The 15,909-nt window shown below is 49.0% G+C and overlaps 2 protein-coding genes across 2 annotated transcripts; both read left to right on the top strand.

The window, feature by feature from the left end:
* Positions 1 to 386: 386 nt before the first annotated feature.
* LOC122381475 (homeobox protein DBX1-like) lies at positions 387 to 9,620 on the top strand. Its single transcript, XM_043365697.1, has 6 exons — positions 387 to 998; positions 3,922 to 4,050; positions 7,236 to 7,322; positions 7,458 to 7,603; positions 7,873 to 7,934; positions 9,617 to 9,620. Exons 1-6 carry the CDS (start codon positions 605 to 607, stop codon positions 9,618 to 9,620), a joined length of 822 nt encoding a protein of 273 aa, XP_043221632.1. The 5' UTR covers positions 387 to 604.
* A 4,067-nt stretch (positions 9,621 to 13,687) lies between these two features.
* On the top strand, positions 13,688 to 15,372 carry LOC122382229 (homeobox protein DBX1-like). The gene has a single exon (XM_043367297.1). It carries the CDS (start codon positions 14,043 to 14,045, stop codon positions 14,295 to 14,297), a length of 255 nt encoding a protein of 84 aa, XP_043223232.1. The 5' UTR covers positions 13,688 to 14,042; the 3' UTR covers positions 14,298 to 15,372.
* The last annotated feature ends 537 nt before the right edge of the window (positions 15,373 to 15,909 follow it).

Genomic DNA, 15,909 nt, shown 5'->3' with positions numbered 1-15,909 from the left:
TCAAAGGTTAGGTATTCCAAGTTTCAGCTCTCTATCGCCAGCATGTTCCGAGATAGGTATCTCAAAAATGCTTCTCTAATCATGCGATTATTTACCTACCCGACCTGCAAGCTGCAGTTGCTGAGAAGCCTTAACAAGACAAACAATTCTAACTTGCCTGTGAAGATTTATTTGAACATATACGCATGCTATCTACAAAAGGGATTCCTTTTAAAGGTAGGTAACACATCATTTCCCTACTGACCACTGGCAGTGTCATACCTATCACCGAAGACCATATTCCGGCGGTGATTCGGCGAATCTGTCTGCTCGATCTCACCACGCCGCCAGCAGCGCATTAATCCAACCCTTTTATTATTTTCTGATTGCTTGGCCAACAAAACGAGCGTGTCAACGGCAGCGTCGATCGGCCGAGCCAATAATTCGCCGATTGTCCATGCTCGGCTGCACCGGGCTGCCATTGCCCACCATCACGGCCGGCGCCGACCAATCAGCGGCCGGCTCACCAGCTGGCCCGCCGCTCATTGGTCGGCCGGCCGCCTATCTCCGGCGACAAGCGGCGGATGACTCCGATATGGGGCCTCGATGACGACTCCATGTATTCATGTTTCAATCGTTGTGCGACGATCGCGGTGGAAGGAGGCGGAACTGCAGCGGAGGACGGCGAACACAGCGCACCGGAGACAGAATGTATCCGCTGTCCAGTTTTTACGCCTCGCTGAGCCAGTCGCGGTTCGGTGCGACCCCGGCGGCTCCGGCGGCGCCCTACTCTGCCGAGCAGCTGCTGCGGGTGCGACCTCCTCACCTGGTGTACCCCCTGGCCACGCGGCCACCGGCCATCGGCAGCGTCACAGCCGACACGGACAGCGCTGAGCGCCGAGAGTCGGACCACAAACTGACGGACCGACTGACCGAGCGGTGTCGGCCCGTGCTCAAATTCAGCGTGAACGCCATTCTCGGCGACGACAGGGACGACCACGAGGCGTCGCCGAAAAAAGGTAAGCAGTGACTAGTGAGCACCGCTAGTAATTTGTATACCCCGTAACTGTGTCTAAGCAAGCACAGAACGTCCACCGTCTGAAGCCGCTCAGAGAGCCACACTTTTTGGCAGACTTCACCCAATCACGTGCAGTTTTACGGTTACGTGGATAAAAAGAAAGCTATGATTTGTTTTGTTCAAAACTTTGTTTTGACGACGAAACGAAAGGAAAATTCTTAGATGAAAATTGTGAGCGTTGACTTCGTTTCTTCATTTGGCAATTCGTTAAAGCTGAACGGTCAAACGGGTACCAATACCGGGTAACCGGGGACCCTTTCTTCATAAATCTAACACTGCAGCAGCAAATTATACTACCGTAGTACAAACGTTGCAAGTCATTATCCCTGTGAACAGAATACCCAAGTTAGGTGCCTATCGCCTTTTTTCTTTTTTTTAATAGAAATGTTTATCTGGTTTAAAGGGACTATCCCACCTTCTAAAATGTTGTTAAAACCAGGTAAATTGTGCCCGACTTTATAGATTGGATGACCAGGAACACGGTTCTGGCATTTATTTTTCATTAAACATCTTAGGCTTCCCATATTCCAAACACAAACTTTCAAATATGTGACGTCACAGCCCAAAATTACCTCCTTCCCCAGGCCACATTACTGTCATAAAGCTGATTCTTTTTACTCTGTAGGCACCACAACAAAGTTCAGACCAAGTTTTAAGCGATTTTTCAAATGAACAAACCCATTTAAATCAGAATGACTAAACGAGGTGACGTCACACTAACGGTCGCTCCATGTTGAAGATAGGACCTTGTACAAGGCCCATTTTCAAATGAAGGGAACGAATTTCTTCAACACCAAGAGGCCGCGGGGGTTGCAACCTAGATAGATAGTGGTTTCTGAACCTCGCCGCAAACTTGGCTATCTCAACTCAAACCCCATGTTAAAGGTGGGATAGTCTCTTTAAAAGCAAGGTCTTAAATCTGTAATTACTTTGGCTGTTTTTGCTGCGGTAGATATCCGAAGGAAAGTGGTCAAAACTTTAAAAATAAACACCCCTGTCCAAGAATATGAGCAAGGTGCTGTACTAAATATAGTGACCTTGATTGGCACCTATCTAACTGACGGTGACGGCCACTGTTTGCTTTCTCCATTACAGTTGTTTCCATCTCGTCTCAATGGTTTCGTAACAGAGCCATTGTCGTTCTCATCTCGTGTCATCTTACTCATTTGTCTAATGATACGGCTAAGCATAGATAAGAAAGTAACTTGCTGAATAGCTTGAAATCAGGTTGTTTATCCACTGTTTCTGCAACGATGCGTCCTGTACTCCTTAGATTCCTTTTTATTAGACAGTAATTGCAAGTGCGAAACGAAGTGGGTTAGCCGGATGACTCGAGATGGGCGACGGCTCTGATACGGAACCATTGACAGAAAGCAACCAAATGAAATAGAGAAGGTAAGCATTCACCGTCAGACAGATGCGCGCAAATCAAGCTTCAAAGCCATTCAATACAGCACCCACGGCCCACGCCTGTCCGAATCGTCAGAATCAGCTCCGAACGCCTGTCTGCTGCCCTTTCTGAGGCCGCGCGACTTATGGTGGACTAAAATGGACATCAAACCCTTCAACAGTTTGATTCTCCCAGTTCTTCAACTGAGACATGTTTACTTTTTACTCTTAGGAATGTACATAGATGCTTCGGTGACACCAAGCGGCGCCTCGTTGAAATAAGCTTCATTCACGGCGGCTGCGGCGGGCGCACCGCGAGTGTGTGATGCTGTACCGCAGTACACACGTGACGCGCGGCACAGCATCATTCCAGGCGGAATGGCATCGGCCGCCCGGCCGCCCGCCCGCCGCTCGGTCGTCGGTGCCTGAAAACGGCCGCTGCTGCCGAAGCGCCGGCAAAACACGAATATTTGTATACGTCGCCTCCGATAAATGCAGACTCCGCTTCTTATCAAAGTTCAAACGTTCACGCCTTTATGCTCCCGGGTGGTTGGTCTATACTCTATACTCTATACGCAATACGCATGTAAGCATGATACCTACATAATTCGTCAGTATGATACATGGGTGCGGGCGGAGGTGAAATGTTAGCTGTTTAGGTAGAGACATCGATTTCAGGGGCGGAGCTTCCTATTCAATTGGACGACCGGCTGTCCCACCAACTTGACAATTTGCCCCACCAATAAGCGTTTTGTCCCATCAACTTTAGCCGATTTAAATGACTTTGTTGCTTTGCAAATCAATCTTTTTCACATTGAGTAATTTTGGAATGGCTGTTTAATGTAAAATATTTTATCGGTAATAATAAGATTTGAGTCAGTGTACATTTCATTCAACTTAACAATCGGACATTGTAGGATTGACGACCTTTGGCACCACCAATTTCTCCGGAAAAGCTCCACCCATGATCAATTAAGTTCATTAGTTCAAATAAACCCACAGTTGATCTATAATCAAAGGAAAGTAAGATATCGTTTTGTCCAATTAATCGGATAGATGCTTTTCAAGCTACAAGATTCCGCTAATCAACCTTTAGATTGAAGTGAATAATCTTATTTCACCATAGCGCGGCGCATCTGGACTCAATCGTACCAAAGTTCATAAAGATAAGTTAATTATGAATAAAACCTACTGGCTGATGTTAAGCAACAGAAAACGGCTATTAAGTGAAAAATACCTGATTACTTTGCTCGCTCATTTATGATTTAAGTTTTGGAGTATATTTTTGTTTTGTCAGAAGCAATGACAGCAAGATGGATCAATAGAAAAGATTTATTGATCGTTATTTGGTCTGCCTGAAAATATCCCAAACGTCTCCATGTTCACCATGGAACTAAAGTCACGACCCACGGAGGCATTATGAAATAGCAGTTGTTCGTTGCCTTCAATAACCGTTCGCACTGTCTGTATTTCAGAGACGTGCACGCCGTACCGACCAGCGGTGAGCGCTCCGAGCGGCCTGCCGGCGCCCAAACCTCTGTACAGGTCGCTGTTCGACACACCGCTGCACTCCCTGCTGACCAACCGGTCACACTATCTCACAGGTGAGAGATCAGACAGATAATATTGTCTCACAGGTAAAATATGGGAAGGTCACAGACTCACACTATCTCACAGGTGAGATATGGGAAGGTCACAGACTCACACTATCTCACAGGTGAGATATGGGAAAGTCACACACTATCTTATAGGTGAGATATGGAAAGGTCACACATACCTTACAGGTGAGACTAAGACAAGTCACATTGTCTTATGTACTCGCACGCAGCTGAAACAGACCAGTACTATGCTACGGGTAAGATAACAGAGTATTATCATGATCGGGTGCAACAGCAATATACACCGTTGGCTGCACGTTGACTGCACGACGAATTTGGTGAGGGCAGCACATAACAGCCTGGCCGCTCTCCGCAGTTCTGCGCCGTCTGATTCATTTTTCTGACATTTCGGCTGCTGGTGTTTAATACTGGATAAGGTAATCCAGAAATAAGCATGAGCCGAAGTCCGAACTCGATAGGGCGCAACATGACCCTGAGGTACGGGGGCTGTGACGTCTGGCGGTGCCGCTTCTGGAGGCGTCTTCATCGCCAGAACATAACTGCATCTTCTTCTCATCCCATCTCAATCAGTGCACAATGCAGTGCCATGTTGTTTCAGTTTTATCTATCGCTTCAGTATAGTGCCATGTGCCAACAAAGCTTCAAGGATTATTCGTTTCCCGCTCGTCGATATATGCTTTCTCTCACTGTTTTTCTACGCCATCCATTTAAAAGGAACTTTTTGCCGCATGGGTCATAGCTTATCTGGAGTTCACGTGGACAATGTGCACTAAGCCTATAGCATCCGTAAATACCCTTTCGCCGACAATGGGCCTGCGGCGGGATCATCGGCAGGCGATCCGTGGGCGGCGACCTCCAGGGTAGGCCGGCCGCCGCGCCCGACGGCGGGCCCGTTCAGTCATAAGCCTTGGATAAACTAAATCACCAAAAGAGCCCATGTAAAAACTCGACAGGCCACTTGGAATAATATGTGTCGGCGGCGGGTGTATGTTTGGCCAGGGTGCGCGGCCGACGCGCGGCCCGCGGCGCTCATTACCATCTGAAGGGGGGCGCTTCCAGCCGGTTGGAGGCGCACAATGCGGCCGGCGGGCGCGTCGTTAGCCCGCGGGGGCACACCGATCGCCAATAAAACACTAACAAAACAATCTGTTTCGCGGCGAAAAGCCCATGATCCGGTGGCGGCCGCGATGCGTCACGCCCAGTTGGCAGCGGCCGTGCGGCGACAGCTGCCCCGGTCCCGTCACGCTGCGTTACGCACCGTGAGCTGTGCGACTCTCACAGCTCCCGGCCGCAGCGGTGACCGGCCGTCGAGAAATCAGAGACCGGAGCTGGAGCTGACCGGTCGCCGGCTCTGACCGCCGAGAAATCAGCGTCCGGAGCCGGGTTGGCAGTCGTGTCCGCCCCAGCCGGCGCGGCGCGGCACAAATCGGTCCGACTGCGGACACCGCGCGGTCGCCGGCGACGGCTGCCGCTGAGACATAGCCAAACTTGTTATTTACGGGCCCAGGGTGCGCCCAAAGTGGCCGAGCGATGGGCAGCGGCCGTCGCCCGGCTGCCGCTGAGTTACGCGCCGCGGAGGTGCTCTGTTCATTGGGCCCTGATGCCGGTCTTTATGAGTCTTTAGTGACACCAGCCGGAGCGGCCGCCGCAATCGGGCTGCTTGCTGTCGCTGACGTTTATGGCCAGTTAGACGGCGACTCAAGTGCATGACTTGAATTAGTGGAGAGTTTTGCGGCTCATAATGTGCCATTGAAACGCTCTGAGGAGGCCGTTTCAGCGCTACGTGGTCTTTTAGCTGGATCTAAATGTCCTGATATGGGGTTTCCGAGTTCTCTTTTCGTTTCATGGAAACTTCTCGCTCCAATCGTGTTTTCTCTTCAGTTGATACCAGCTTGGCATTGGAGGTTCCAATGGACACGATAATTGAATGATGTTATTTTAGCCTTTGGTACCTACACATAAAATTATAGCATGTAAGAGGGCCAAATAAATCGGTTTTCACCGCTTTCGAAATGAAACTCGAGACGAACTCTTCTATCAAAAGCCTCTTCAACTAAGGTGTCTGATCAGTAATCCGTAGGAAGGACAGTCCTTGAAAGGTGAAAGGGTTAGGGTTGAAAGAGAGGCATTCCAACGGAATTTTCACAAACCCACCTGAAGGACGTACAGGTATTACTTGATAGTTGATTTAATCGCATTCCTGGAATTTGCTGTTCCTTCATCGAACTTTGTCAGAGAATCGCAAAGTCATTGTTTGCTGACGGTTGATGTTCACTGAGCAAAAGTGGCATTTTTATGTTAGCAAATATTTTCCTCTTAAAAGCGACCTGAGACCCGTCGTTAAAAAGCCTTACCATTTGAGCCTTCAGCCCACCAAATAAGATCAGGCGCCGCATTGGTGACCGTCTCAGCTTCGCTGACAATGTCTCTGAGCGCGCTGCCGCCCCAGGATCGGTCCCTGAGCGACGACCGTTCACGAGTCGGCGGCGAACTGCACCCCGATCGGCGCGGGGCGGCGCGAGACACCGTGAAATTTCACATCAGCGCATCCGCCGCCGCTCAGTGCGTCATTTAAATGTGAAACGTCCGCCGCGCGGGGCGAGAGACAACGCGCCGCCATGGGCTTTGTGTCACGTGCTAAATAATTCATGATTTCAGTTGTCGGTGGCTCATCCCGTGTGCACGGATTCGACGCGACGCGACTGCACGACGCCGCCGTCCAAAGACGAATTCGGCACGCTATCTGTGCACCGGGATAAGAGTTTAATGTGGGTTTAGTGGGCGCGAGGGTAGGCCAGTCAGCATTGTGCTCCAGAAATGACCAATTTGGGAGATGCAGCGTGAAAACCAGCTGGTGCATTCCGCTGACACAAACGACCTCAGACCTTTATTCCCCGCGATGAAAGCTGCCTTTGAACGCGAAGCGAATCGAGATATGCAAAATTAGCCGTGAAAACGTGTGCATAACGGTAATAAATGTTCCGCATAAGCATACGGTTATGTAACGATGCATCTAGGTTCGCGGTATGAATTCTAAATTAAAACTACAAACACATCCTACGTTTTATTGGGGTGAGACTATGCTAACTGATAAGGATGCCCGAGCCCCCCCCCCCCACACACACACACAAACCTAATGGCTCCTTGACTCAGTGATGCGCTGTTTCCAGTTCCTACGACATCCGGATGTCACCGTTTGGCGACTTCGATGCTGCCTCTGGCCGGCACCTTCTCCTGCTGGCCGACGTCTCCACGGGGTAAGGAACACGCGCTTCAGCCATTTGTATATGCTAAACTAGTACATATACTTTTACAAGCATGTCTATAAGCGCAGCCCTCAACGCCAGCCCATCCACCCGCTGAGAAACCTGACCCGTTGGCTGACCCGGCAGGTAAGCCGCGGCGCGGAATGCTGCGCCGGGCCGTGTTCTCCGACCTGCAGCGACAGGGCCTCGAGAAGCGATTCCAGGTGCAAAAGTACATCAGCAAGCCAGATCGCAAGAAACTGGCGGAAAAACTCGGCTTAAAGGATTCACAGGTGTGTGGAATCACGAGGGCACGATTTACCGCAGGGGAAATCTAATTAGCCATTCAGCGCTCCCGGTAACATACGAGCTCCGGCTGGTGCCTATGGTCTCGATAACCGCTCGATTCTTTGCATAACCACGTCATAAGGCCGTCTAAGTAGCCACTCAGCATACCGATCGGCCGCGGCGCCGCGGCAGAGATGGGCCGTCAGAAGGCAGCCCGGTGCCATCGGCCGGCCGTTCTTCGGGGAACGGCTGCCGTGTCTCCGCCGCGTGACAGGTCAATCTGATGAGCAGCCGAGCCAAGATGGCCGACGCTGGGCTGGCAGCGGGCCGTCGAATGTGCGTCCAATGACCCGCCACTGAGGCCCATAAACGGCTATTTGTCTGCTCAATCACGTGCGCCGCCCTGCCGGCCGCTCGGACGGCGCGCAGAAAGCGCCACTGTTTTGACGTATTGGTGTAAAAATATGAATTTAGTGTGGTTTATAGAATCAATTTTATGGAGATTGCCGGCTGGCAGCCAGATGTCGCCAGCCAATAATGGCGGCAGCCGCCGCCCCGCGTGAATGTATGAAGTTAATATAGGAGGAAAAATAGGCTCGGCGGACGAGGGGTGAAGCGGGGCCGCGAGGGCGGCGCTGTGACGCAGGCCGGCTTCGATCGGCATTCGGCGGGCCTCTGATGAGGATTAGGCATTACATGAGTCGTTAGAAAACAATAGGGAACGACAGGAAATGGACGGTTCGTTCGTCCACTGCAGTTCCGTTACTTTTGAGGGTTGTCTCAGGAAAAAATAGCATAAGAAATAGATATCGACGGGAATAACATATGACAGGATGAATGGATGAATGAATGAATGAATGAATTGATGAATGAATGCGTAAGAAAGTAACGGGCTCACAGCCTCACACCCAGCGTCTACGATAAGGATTGCCGTTTTTTATGTAGGTAACTTAAGAGTTAGTTGGGACTGCGCCGCAAAGCAGCCAAGCCATGCGGTACAGCCTACTTTCAGGCGTAGAGGTGGCTCTTACGACTCAAGTGACTGTGAGACAGCATGACGGCCAATAATATTATTACGATATTATGACCACTCGAGTGGGTACTGTCACCACCGTCATATGCTTATACAGTTAATCATAGCACAATTGGTCTAACAAGCCCGTTTTACTTGACTGGACGACAAACAACTAAGCAAATCAAAGTAAAGGGAAGCGGGCAAATCATTGACAGTGCCTCGCAGAGTCGATCAATCATCGCCATTCGTTAGCAAAACTGATTCGCTCATTCGGCCGACAAGAGACATGCCGGTGCATAGAGCCGATACCTTTCGCCGATCAGCGGACCTGAGAACCCCAGACGAGTCGGGCCGATCCCCCGGTCCGGTCCGGGCCACCCTCGAGCCGGGCCGGGCCGGGCCGGGCTCGATGGGCGCCGCTCCATTAGGCGGGCGGCCGTCAGAGCCAGCCGCCGACGTGATCCACGACCCTGTTGTTATTGTGGCGCCGAACGGTGGCCAATTTATGACGTCATAATTCTGCCGCACCGGTTTTTATGAGAGCAAATATTGGCCCGGCGGTGTCGCGGCCGGCTGGCCGGCTCGTTTGTGAGGATTCTGACAGGTAGCGGCGACGGCTGTGGGCTGGGCCCAGTCAGTGGCCGCACCACTCGACGACGAATGGGAATTATTGGAGGAATTATTGGAGCAGGCTCATAGCTGGGACCATAGGTTACGAATGCCTTATGTAGAAGTAGGAACTACGAAGAGCTAAGTAGTTGCTAACTATGGTCGACAATGTTGTCGCTAATTCATACTTAGGTATTGTCTATACCTACCTACTTATCGGTTGCAGTATTACATATATCGACGAAAGCTGTTCTAATTTCTGCTGACAGACGATCATGTGGCTATATATTTCATCGAGTGCCGATAATTGCCGATTGCACTGGTTATATTATGAACACCGTGCCTCGACTCTATCTCTCCGCTCCCCAATCTCACCACCCCGTGTCTCCGCCAGGTGAAGATCTGTGCGCTATTGCATAAACATAAGATTTACGCCACCGGAGTAGATCTTAACTTTTTTACGAAACGGCCATACTCTACGAAACACCGTAAAACCTGTTGCATAAAGGCCGTGACCTACTTCGTAAATATTTGGAAAATCTAGGTATGACGTCATACATGAATGAAAATAGTGCCGGATCTCAGCACGAAATGCAGAAGAATGGTGACAATAATGAAAGCGATTAAAGTTCCAGTGTACTGAAATGTGTGAATCACGTTGTCTGGATAAGTGGTTCAAATCACCTTGAATTGATAGCGACTTTAGAAAACCTTTCGTACTTTTCAATATTCATGCGCCCTCCCACATCAAGCGGCGGTCGGCTTGGTAAACAACATCGATCGTGGCATCTTGGGAGTGTGGGATATTCTAAGATCATAGATAATTTGCCCTCACTATGGGTTTCAGTCGATATTCTACATAAATTTGCATAGAACTGAGTGCACTGTATCCGTCTAGAACAGTGCCGTAGCTGCTACTGCCACCTTTCGCCAATTAAGTAAGCTGAGATTTGTACACTCGCCGTCCGGTGGTTGCTAGGTAGGTTACGAAAGTAAACAACATTCCAAAGAAGAATTTCAAGACAAGTGTCCAGTTGGCTTGCAAGATCGAACAAGATCATCATTTGGTGGCTGAAAATGAAGAATTAAGATAACCAGGGCCCAGACTAACAAGTAAGTTTTCTATTATAGCGAATGGTTAGTGAACAATTGTCGGTTCATTGGCAGCACACTGCTCACTGCTCCAGCTCAGCCCTTTCAGACCAATCGTGAGCTTTTTCAATAGTTAATGGTTAAAGCTAATGCCGCTACAATTCCTGATCTATATTTTCTTTTGGTGTATTTTGAATTTGGCATCGTGTTTATTAGCCTCAGCCCTCAATTACTCGCAACATTCCAATGTTCTGTCGCTTTTTTCTTCACCATTATCTACAATTAGGTATGTTGAAATGCCATATCATATTGATATGGTGTCAGGTGTCTTATCATTAAAATCATTTAAATATCCACAAAATTACGTTTAATTATATATTTGCAAGCAACATGCTTTCGCGCGTTGAATTAGTAGGCACAAAACAGAATGCATTTAAGCTAGGTATTACAAGTGCCTACCTATTCGTCTGTGGGCTTGCGTGATATTTTTCAGTTTCAAACGTAAGCATTAAGGGCATATCAGCATAGCATCTAGATACCTACTGGACTATTCTGAATCTGCCAGTGAATTGCTGATTACTTTCAATTCACAGGCTTTAATTAAATGACATGGCTAATTAAATTTAATTAAATGGCACTGGCTAAAATTGGCTAATTAAATTTAATTAAATGCACTGGCTAAAATTGGCTTTTACCAGTATAGCAGGGCAGGGCACAGTCAGAGACCTTTATGCTTGCATTCAAAGAAGGCTGAGATCGAGGAGATACATGGTGTCATAAAAAGTTCATTATTCGCTCGATTTACTTTTTCCGCCCCTGTCTATATGTATCGCCTCTTTCCTGATTCCCTCAGTCCTCTCTCCTATTTCATGCTCTGTCAGCCACTTTGCCTTCGAAAATGATCTCCTCTCAATCCATTCGTTCTAGTCTTTCTGATACTTACCGACATCTTTATTTCTGTTTCAGGAATTTCTATCCGACTTCGTGGAGGAGTCTTCTGACCACGGCATTCGGCTGTTCTACATGAAGGTTGAAGAATCCCGCTGGGTTCAGCCGACAGAGGGCTCTGATAAATCGCCGATAGATGGCGGCTGCTACGCCAAGAGTCACTGCCTTCGTTGAAATCGTCCTATCAGCAGCGTCTTATCCCGGTGTTGGCGCACTCGGGAAAAGTGAGGCTGTGCAAGCTCAGCATCATTTGTTCCCTTTTTTAACCCTCGCCCTGGCAGGGCATTTTTCATAACACGGCCTGGCAGGGGGGGGGGTCGATGCGACCCCCCCCCCCCTCGCGATTGGCTCCTATGGCACCTAGAAACACCAAATTTGGTAGGTAGGTGGGCCCCCCGGAGTTCTCGCCCCTGTGCAAATTTGGTTGCTCTAGGTCAATATTTAGGGGGGTTTTGGGGGGTATAAATGTAAAAATTTCGCTAAAAACAGGTCAAAAGTTTTTCGCCTATAACTTTTGATCTAATTAAGATAGAGCAAAAAGAAAAGCACCAGTGAACTCAGCACGTCAAGGCGCGTCGAATGATATACTTTTTAGCTTGCTCAAGTGTACTTAAAGTTTTTCTTAAATTTTAAGTAAACTTAAATTAATAAATTAAGTTCAAATTAACCAAATTGCATCATATCGCATATCATTTGATTCGGCTGATCACCAGGAACACAATGATACCATTTTTTAAGCTCTAGCGTCATTATGTGCCAAGTTATTGGCAAAAACGTCATTTGACCTCAGTTGACCTCATTTGACCTGACCCATGGATAAGTACACCAAACAAAGAAGCACCAAGTGTCCTGCTGTTAAGTACCGTGGTTTCAAAGCACAAAAGTGATAAAACGAAGCGGATATCTCCAGTATTTTCCGAATTTAGTATTTTCCCATAGGCTTAAACATTACGACGTAATGACCTCTAACTGACCTCAGGTCAGTGACCTAAAAAAACGGACTATATGTTATACAACTCGGTGAACTTAGCACATCCTGAAAGTTTGAAGGAAATCAGTCGAAAACTGTGAGTTGGACAGGTGCATAAAGGAAATTGAAATTTGACCATGACCTTGTACCGGTTTTTCTGACCTGGTGACCTGACCCAAGGTCACCCGGACCTGAAATTTTCAGGTCATATGTAAAAAGGTTGCCCCATAGGCTGTGCCAAATTTGGCGGCGCTGCGCGCCGCCGTTTTTACGCTATCTTCGAAAAACCTTAGGGGGGGGTCGCATCGACCCCCCCCCCTGCCAGGGCGAGGGTTAAAAAGCGCTCTTCGTGTTACGATTACAGTGACATGTAAAGTTTACGTGGGTCTCTAGCTCAACTTGAATCGCGGCCGTATTGGTGCACAGACGTTCTCTGAATACGTATGGTACATACATACGTGCTAGAATCTGAGGCGAGTGTGTTTGGATGTTCACTAAAATCGTCAACGGAATGTGGGAACCAGAAATAAACATCGACACGGCTGATATGTTTGATGACTAATGCGTCTGCAGTTCCTCAAACGAGCTACGAGCGTGGTCTAACGTCAGTCACCACCGTTGTAGTACAATTGTCGGGTACGACTATGCTTATATCATGCTATCGCATTGGTTGAGAAATGAGAGGTGCGGTTGCAGTCTTTCTATAAATTGTTCGAGGATAAGAAAGCATCAGTGTGTTAAGGAGTTACCTTCATATACATTAACCAGTATAACGCCTTTTGGGGCGACTAACGGAGCGAGCGAGAGGGTGGGCCTTGCACGTGCGAAATTGCGAGGGGGTACCTCCAACTGACTTGTGCACGGCACCCTACTAACTGGTCTCTAGCGATGTGCCTAATTTGGGCACAATCGGCCCAGCCGTTCTCGAGATCTGGAAGCGGCACCCTGCACGTGCGCACGTGCAAAATGGGTCCCAACTGACTTGTGCACGGCACCCTACTAACCGGTCCCTAACCGTGTACCAAATTTGAGCGCAATCGGTCCAGCCGTTCTCGAGATCTGGAAACGACCCCTGCACGTGCGCACGTGCAGCAGCACCCCAACTCTGGCACATGTATATGCAGTGCCTAGTGGGTGCCTACCTACATGCCAACTTTCAGCGCAATCGGCCAAGTAGTTACCGAGATATTGCAACAATTACAAAAGTGACACCTCTTCGTTTTGCACGTGGCACGTGCATAAGGGGTCACCCACATGCATCGGGAATAGTCCAATACTTGGTAGAAGGAATGAAGCTACCCTACAAAAATTACCGCGTGTAAATCGGTCAAGTGGTTGCTGAGATATAAGCCTCGCAAAAGCGTGACCACGGCCGGCCGGCCGGCCGCTCATACTCAGAAATTTCCGTTAATCTAAGGAAAGACTACGCTCGCTTCGCTCGCTCCGTAATAACTGTATAAGGACTCAAAAAGTTGGAATTCGGCGTCAAACAGCTGCAATAGCCGACTTTCGGCTAAAATCTAAGAAGCCCACCCCCTCCGTAGAATATTTTACGATTTTTACACATTTGGCGCATCTGCGACATTTTCTGCGCGTTTCGGCGAACTACTTTTTCTTAAATCTTAACTTATATGCAACAGAAACCCCCAAAAGTTACGTCACGTGCTGGAGTAAATTCCTTGCTCTCCGTACTATTTTCAAGACCTTTGTGAAACAGATTGGCGTAGAATAAGTACGATTCTAAGACAATTCGTAAAATATCCGGTGTCGTAAGTTTTATGCAATAGCGCTCTGGTTCCAGAACCGGCGCATGAAGTGGCGCAACTCCAAGGAGCGCGAGCTGCTGGCCAGTGGCGGCACGCGCGAGCAGACACTGCCCAACAAGAACAACCCGCACCCGGACCTCACCGACGTCGGTGATCCGTGCGCGCCGGCGGACGGCGAGCTGGCCGGCAGTCCGGTGCACCCCGAGAGTGACATTGAGGTCACTGAGGAGCCGCGGGAGCCGGAGCACAGTCCGGCGGCGCACCCCTGTCCCGGCCGGCACTCGCCGTTCGGCGGCTAGCAGAGGGCAGAGAGGGAGGAGGTGCCCGTAACCAGTCACCGGCCTGAGGCGATCGGAGGGACAGGGAGGTTATCCCGACTGCCGCCGCACGCCGGGTGCATTTAATATAGAAATACATACTCGTAAAAAAATACTCGCTGCAGCGCTGGGTGGAAATGGAAACCATCGCAGATGTATGAGGAAGTATCGTCCTCTCCGTATATTACCGCACGGTGAATAGAATAGATGATAGGTAACTGGAATAGGAACTGAACTGACCCACACTGCACGAATCCTTATTCAAAAGGGTCACAACCATCCAACATCAATGCCCGAATATGGGCATACCTTATTCCAAACTAAGAGCGAATGATGACTAATTGATTGATGATTGATGAAATGATGTTGTTAGCGCGGTTATCTGTGGTCACTGTGAGCCTCTGTGTTAGTGTGTATTATAAACCGATTTGATGATTCCTGCAGTTGTCAGTGAGGACTGAGAGCGATTATCTATTTAAATAGAAATGTGAAATTCGATGGACAAAGTGTCGTGTCCTGCTGCGGCGTTGGAACGAACCGGCCTCGATTTTCGGGGCGATGCCTTCAACAAAGACGCCGTTCAACGACTGGGTTATGCCGATGCAGTGGCCATTTGTACCGAATTCGGTCAGTTCACCTGTCAAAATACCTATGATTTCATGTGATGGAATGTGTTGCAATAGCTATCGGTAATTTGTTATTTGGCTCCATCCCCCATTTGAGCTTGTATACGAAAGGGCCTGCGTAAAGTAAACCCATTTGTAACGAAGGTTTAGCCGTACCCACAAAGTATCAAACGCCAACCGAGGCGAACTTCCGTGTGGCTGACGGAGGGTCTGTGTGCCGTACAGTACTCGGGCCTGGTGTGAACTGTTGTCGGCACCGTTCGGTTTATGCACTGTCTGCACCGTTCAGCGTTCGGTGATCTCTTAGTAACTGTTCAACACTGGCCGAGGGCGACTGTACCGTGGTGAGCGCTGTCGGTCCGTATCGTATGACTGATCGCGTGAATATCGTATGGACGTTAAACAACTGAGAGAAGGAGGGATGGGATATGAGTTGGTATTTGAGCCGGGTAGCCCGGCGACGTCTTCATTGTAAATACATGTTGCACGCAAACCATAGCGATGCTTTACGTGACGTGTTCAGACCGTCACTATTTAATCCAGTATGATGGCAGGGAGTTCGGTTGGACTCGGGTCTCAGGCTGAGGTTATAGGTAGGTCGCAAAACGGAGGCAAACACCACTTGCAGTCCCGAGATGCAGCATATAGGCTGGAGCACGTTCACTGCACGCTGCACATGCAGCATACCACTGCGGCAAAACAGGTCTGTCCGCAGATGGCTGAGCCTGAGTGCAGCCTTTGTTTTTTTCCGAGCTCTAGTGAATGCCAATCGCGTCCATGGTAACGTTTTAGGAAAAAGGGCGTAGAAAGCAAAGCTCCTTAGGTATCTAGCATGCTAGTCTTAAAGTCTACTATTTATACTTTATAGTCACCGTGAAGTGTCTACATCATAAATGATGAGATTGGGTACATGGGCATGACGCACACTGCCATACTTGCCTATAGGTACGAATACACATTCCCATAAA

Source organism: Amphibalanus amphitrite, unplaced genomic scaffold (genome assembly GCF_019059575.1).
Source record: "Amphibalanus amphitrite isolate SeventyFive unplaced genomic scaffold, NRLGWU_Aamphi_draft 000011F_arrow, whole genome shotgun sequence".
Lineage (NCBI taxonomy): Eukaryota > Metazoa > Arthropoda > Thecostraca > Balanomorpha > Balanidae > Amphibalanus > Amphibalanus amphitrite.
Note: the sequence above shows the minus strand (reverse complement) of the source record. Positions and strands in the feature narration are given on the sequence as shown.

Bases quoted from the DNA above. Each gene is read 5' to 3' on its own strand.
- LOC122382229 (XM_043367297.1), top strand. From the start codon at position 14,043: ATGAAGTGGCGCAACTCCAAGGAGCGCGAGCTGCTGGCCAGTGGCGGC.
- LOC122381475 (XM_043365697.1), top strand. From the start codon at position 605: ATGTTTCAATCGTTGTGCGACGATCGCGGTGGAAGGAGGCGGAACTGC. The intron at 999-3,921 runs GTAAGCAGTGAC...TCTGTATTTCAG, and splicing joins CGAGGCGTCGCCGAAAAAAG to AGACGTGCACGCCGTACCGA. The intron at 7,323-7,457 runs GTAAGGAACACG...CTGACCCGGCAG, and splicing joins CTGGCCGACGTCTCCACGGG to GTAAGCCGCGGCGCGGAATG.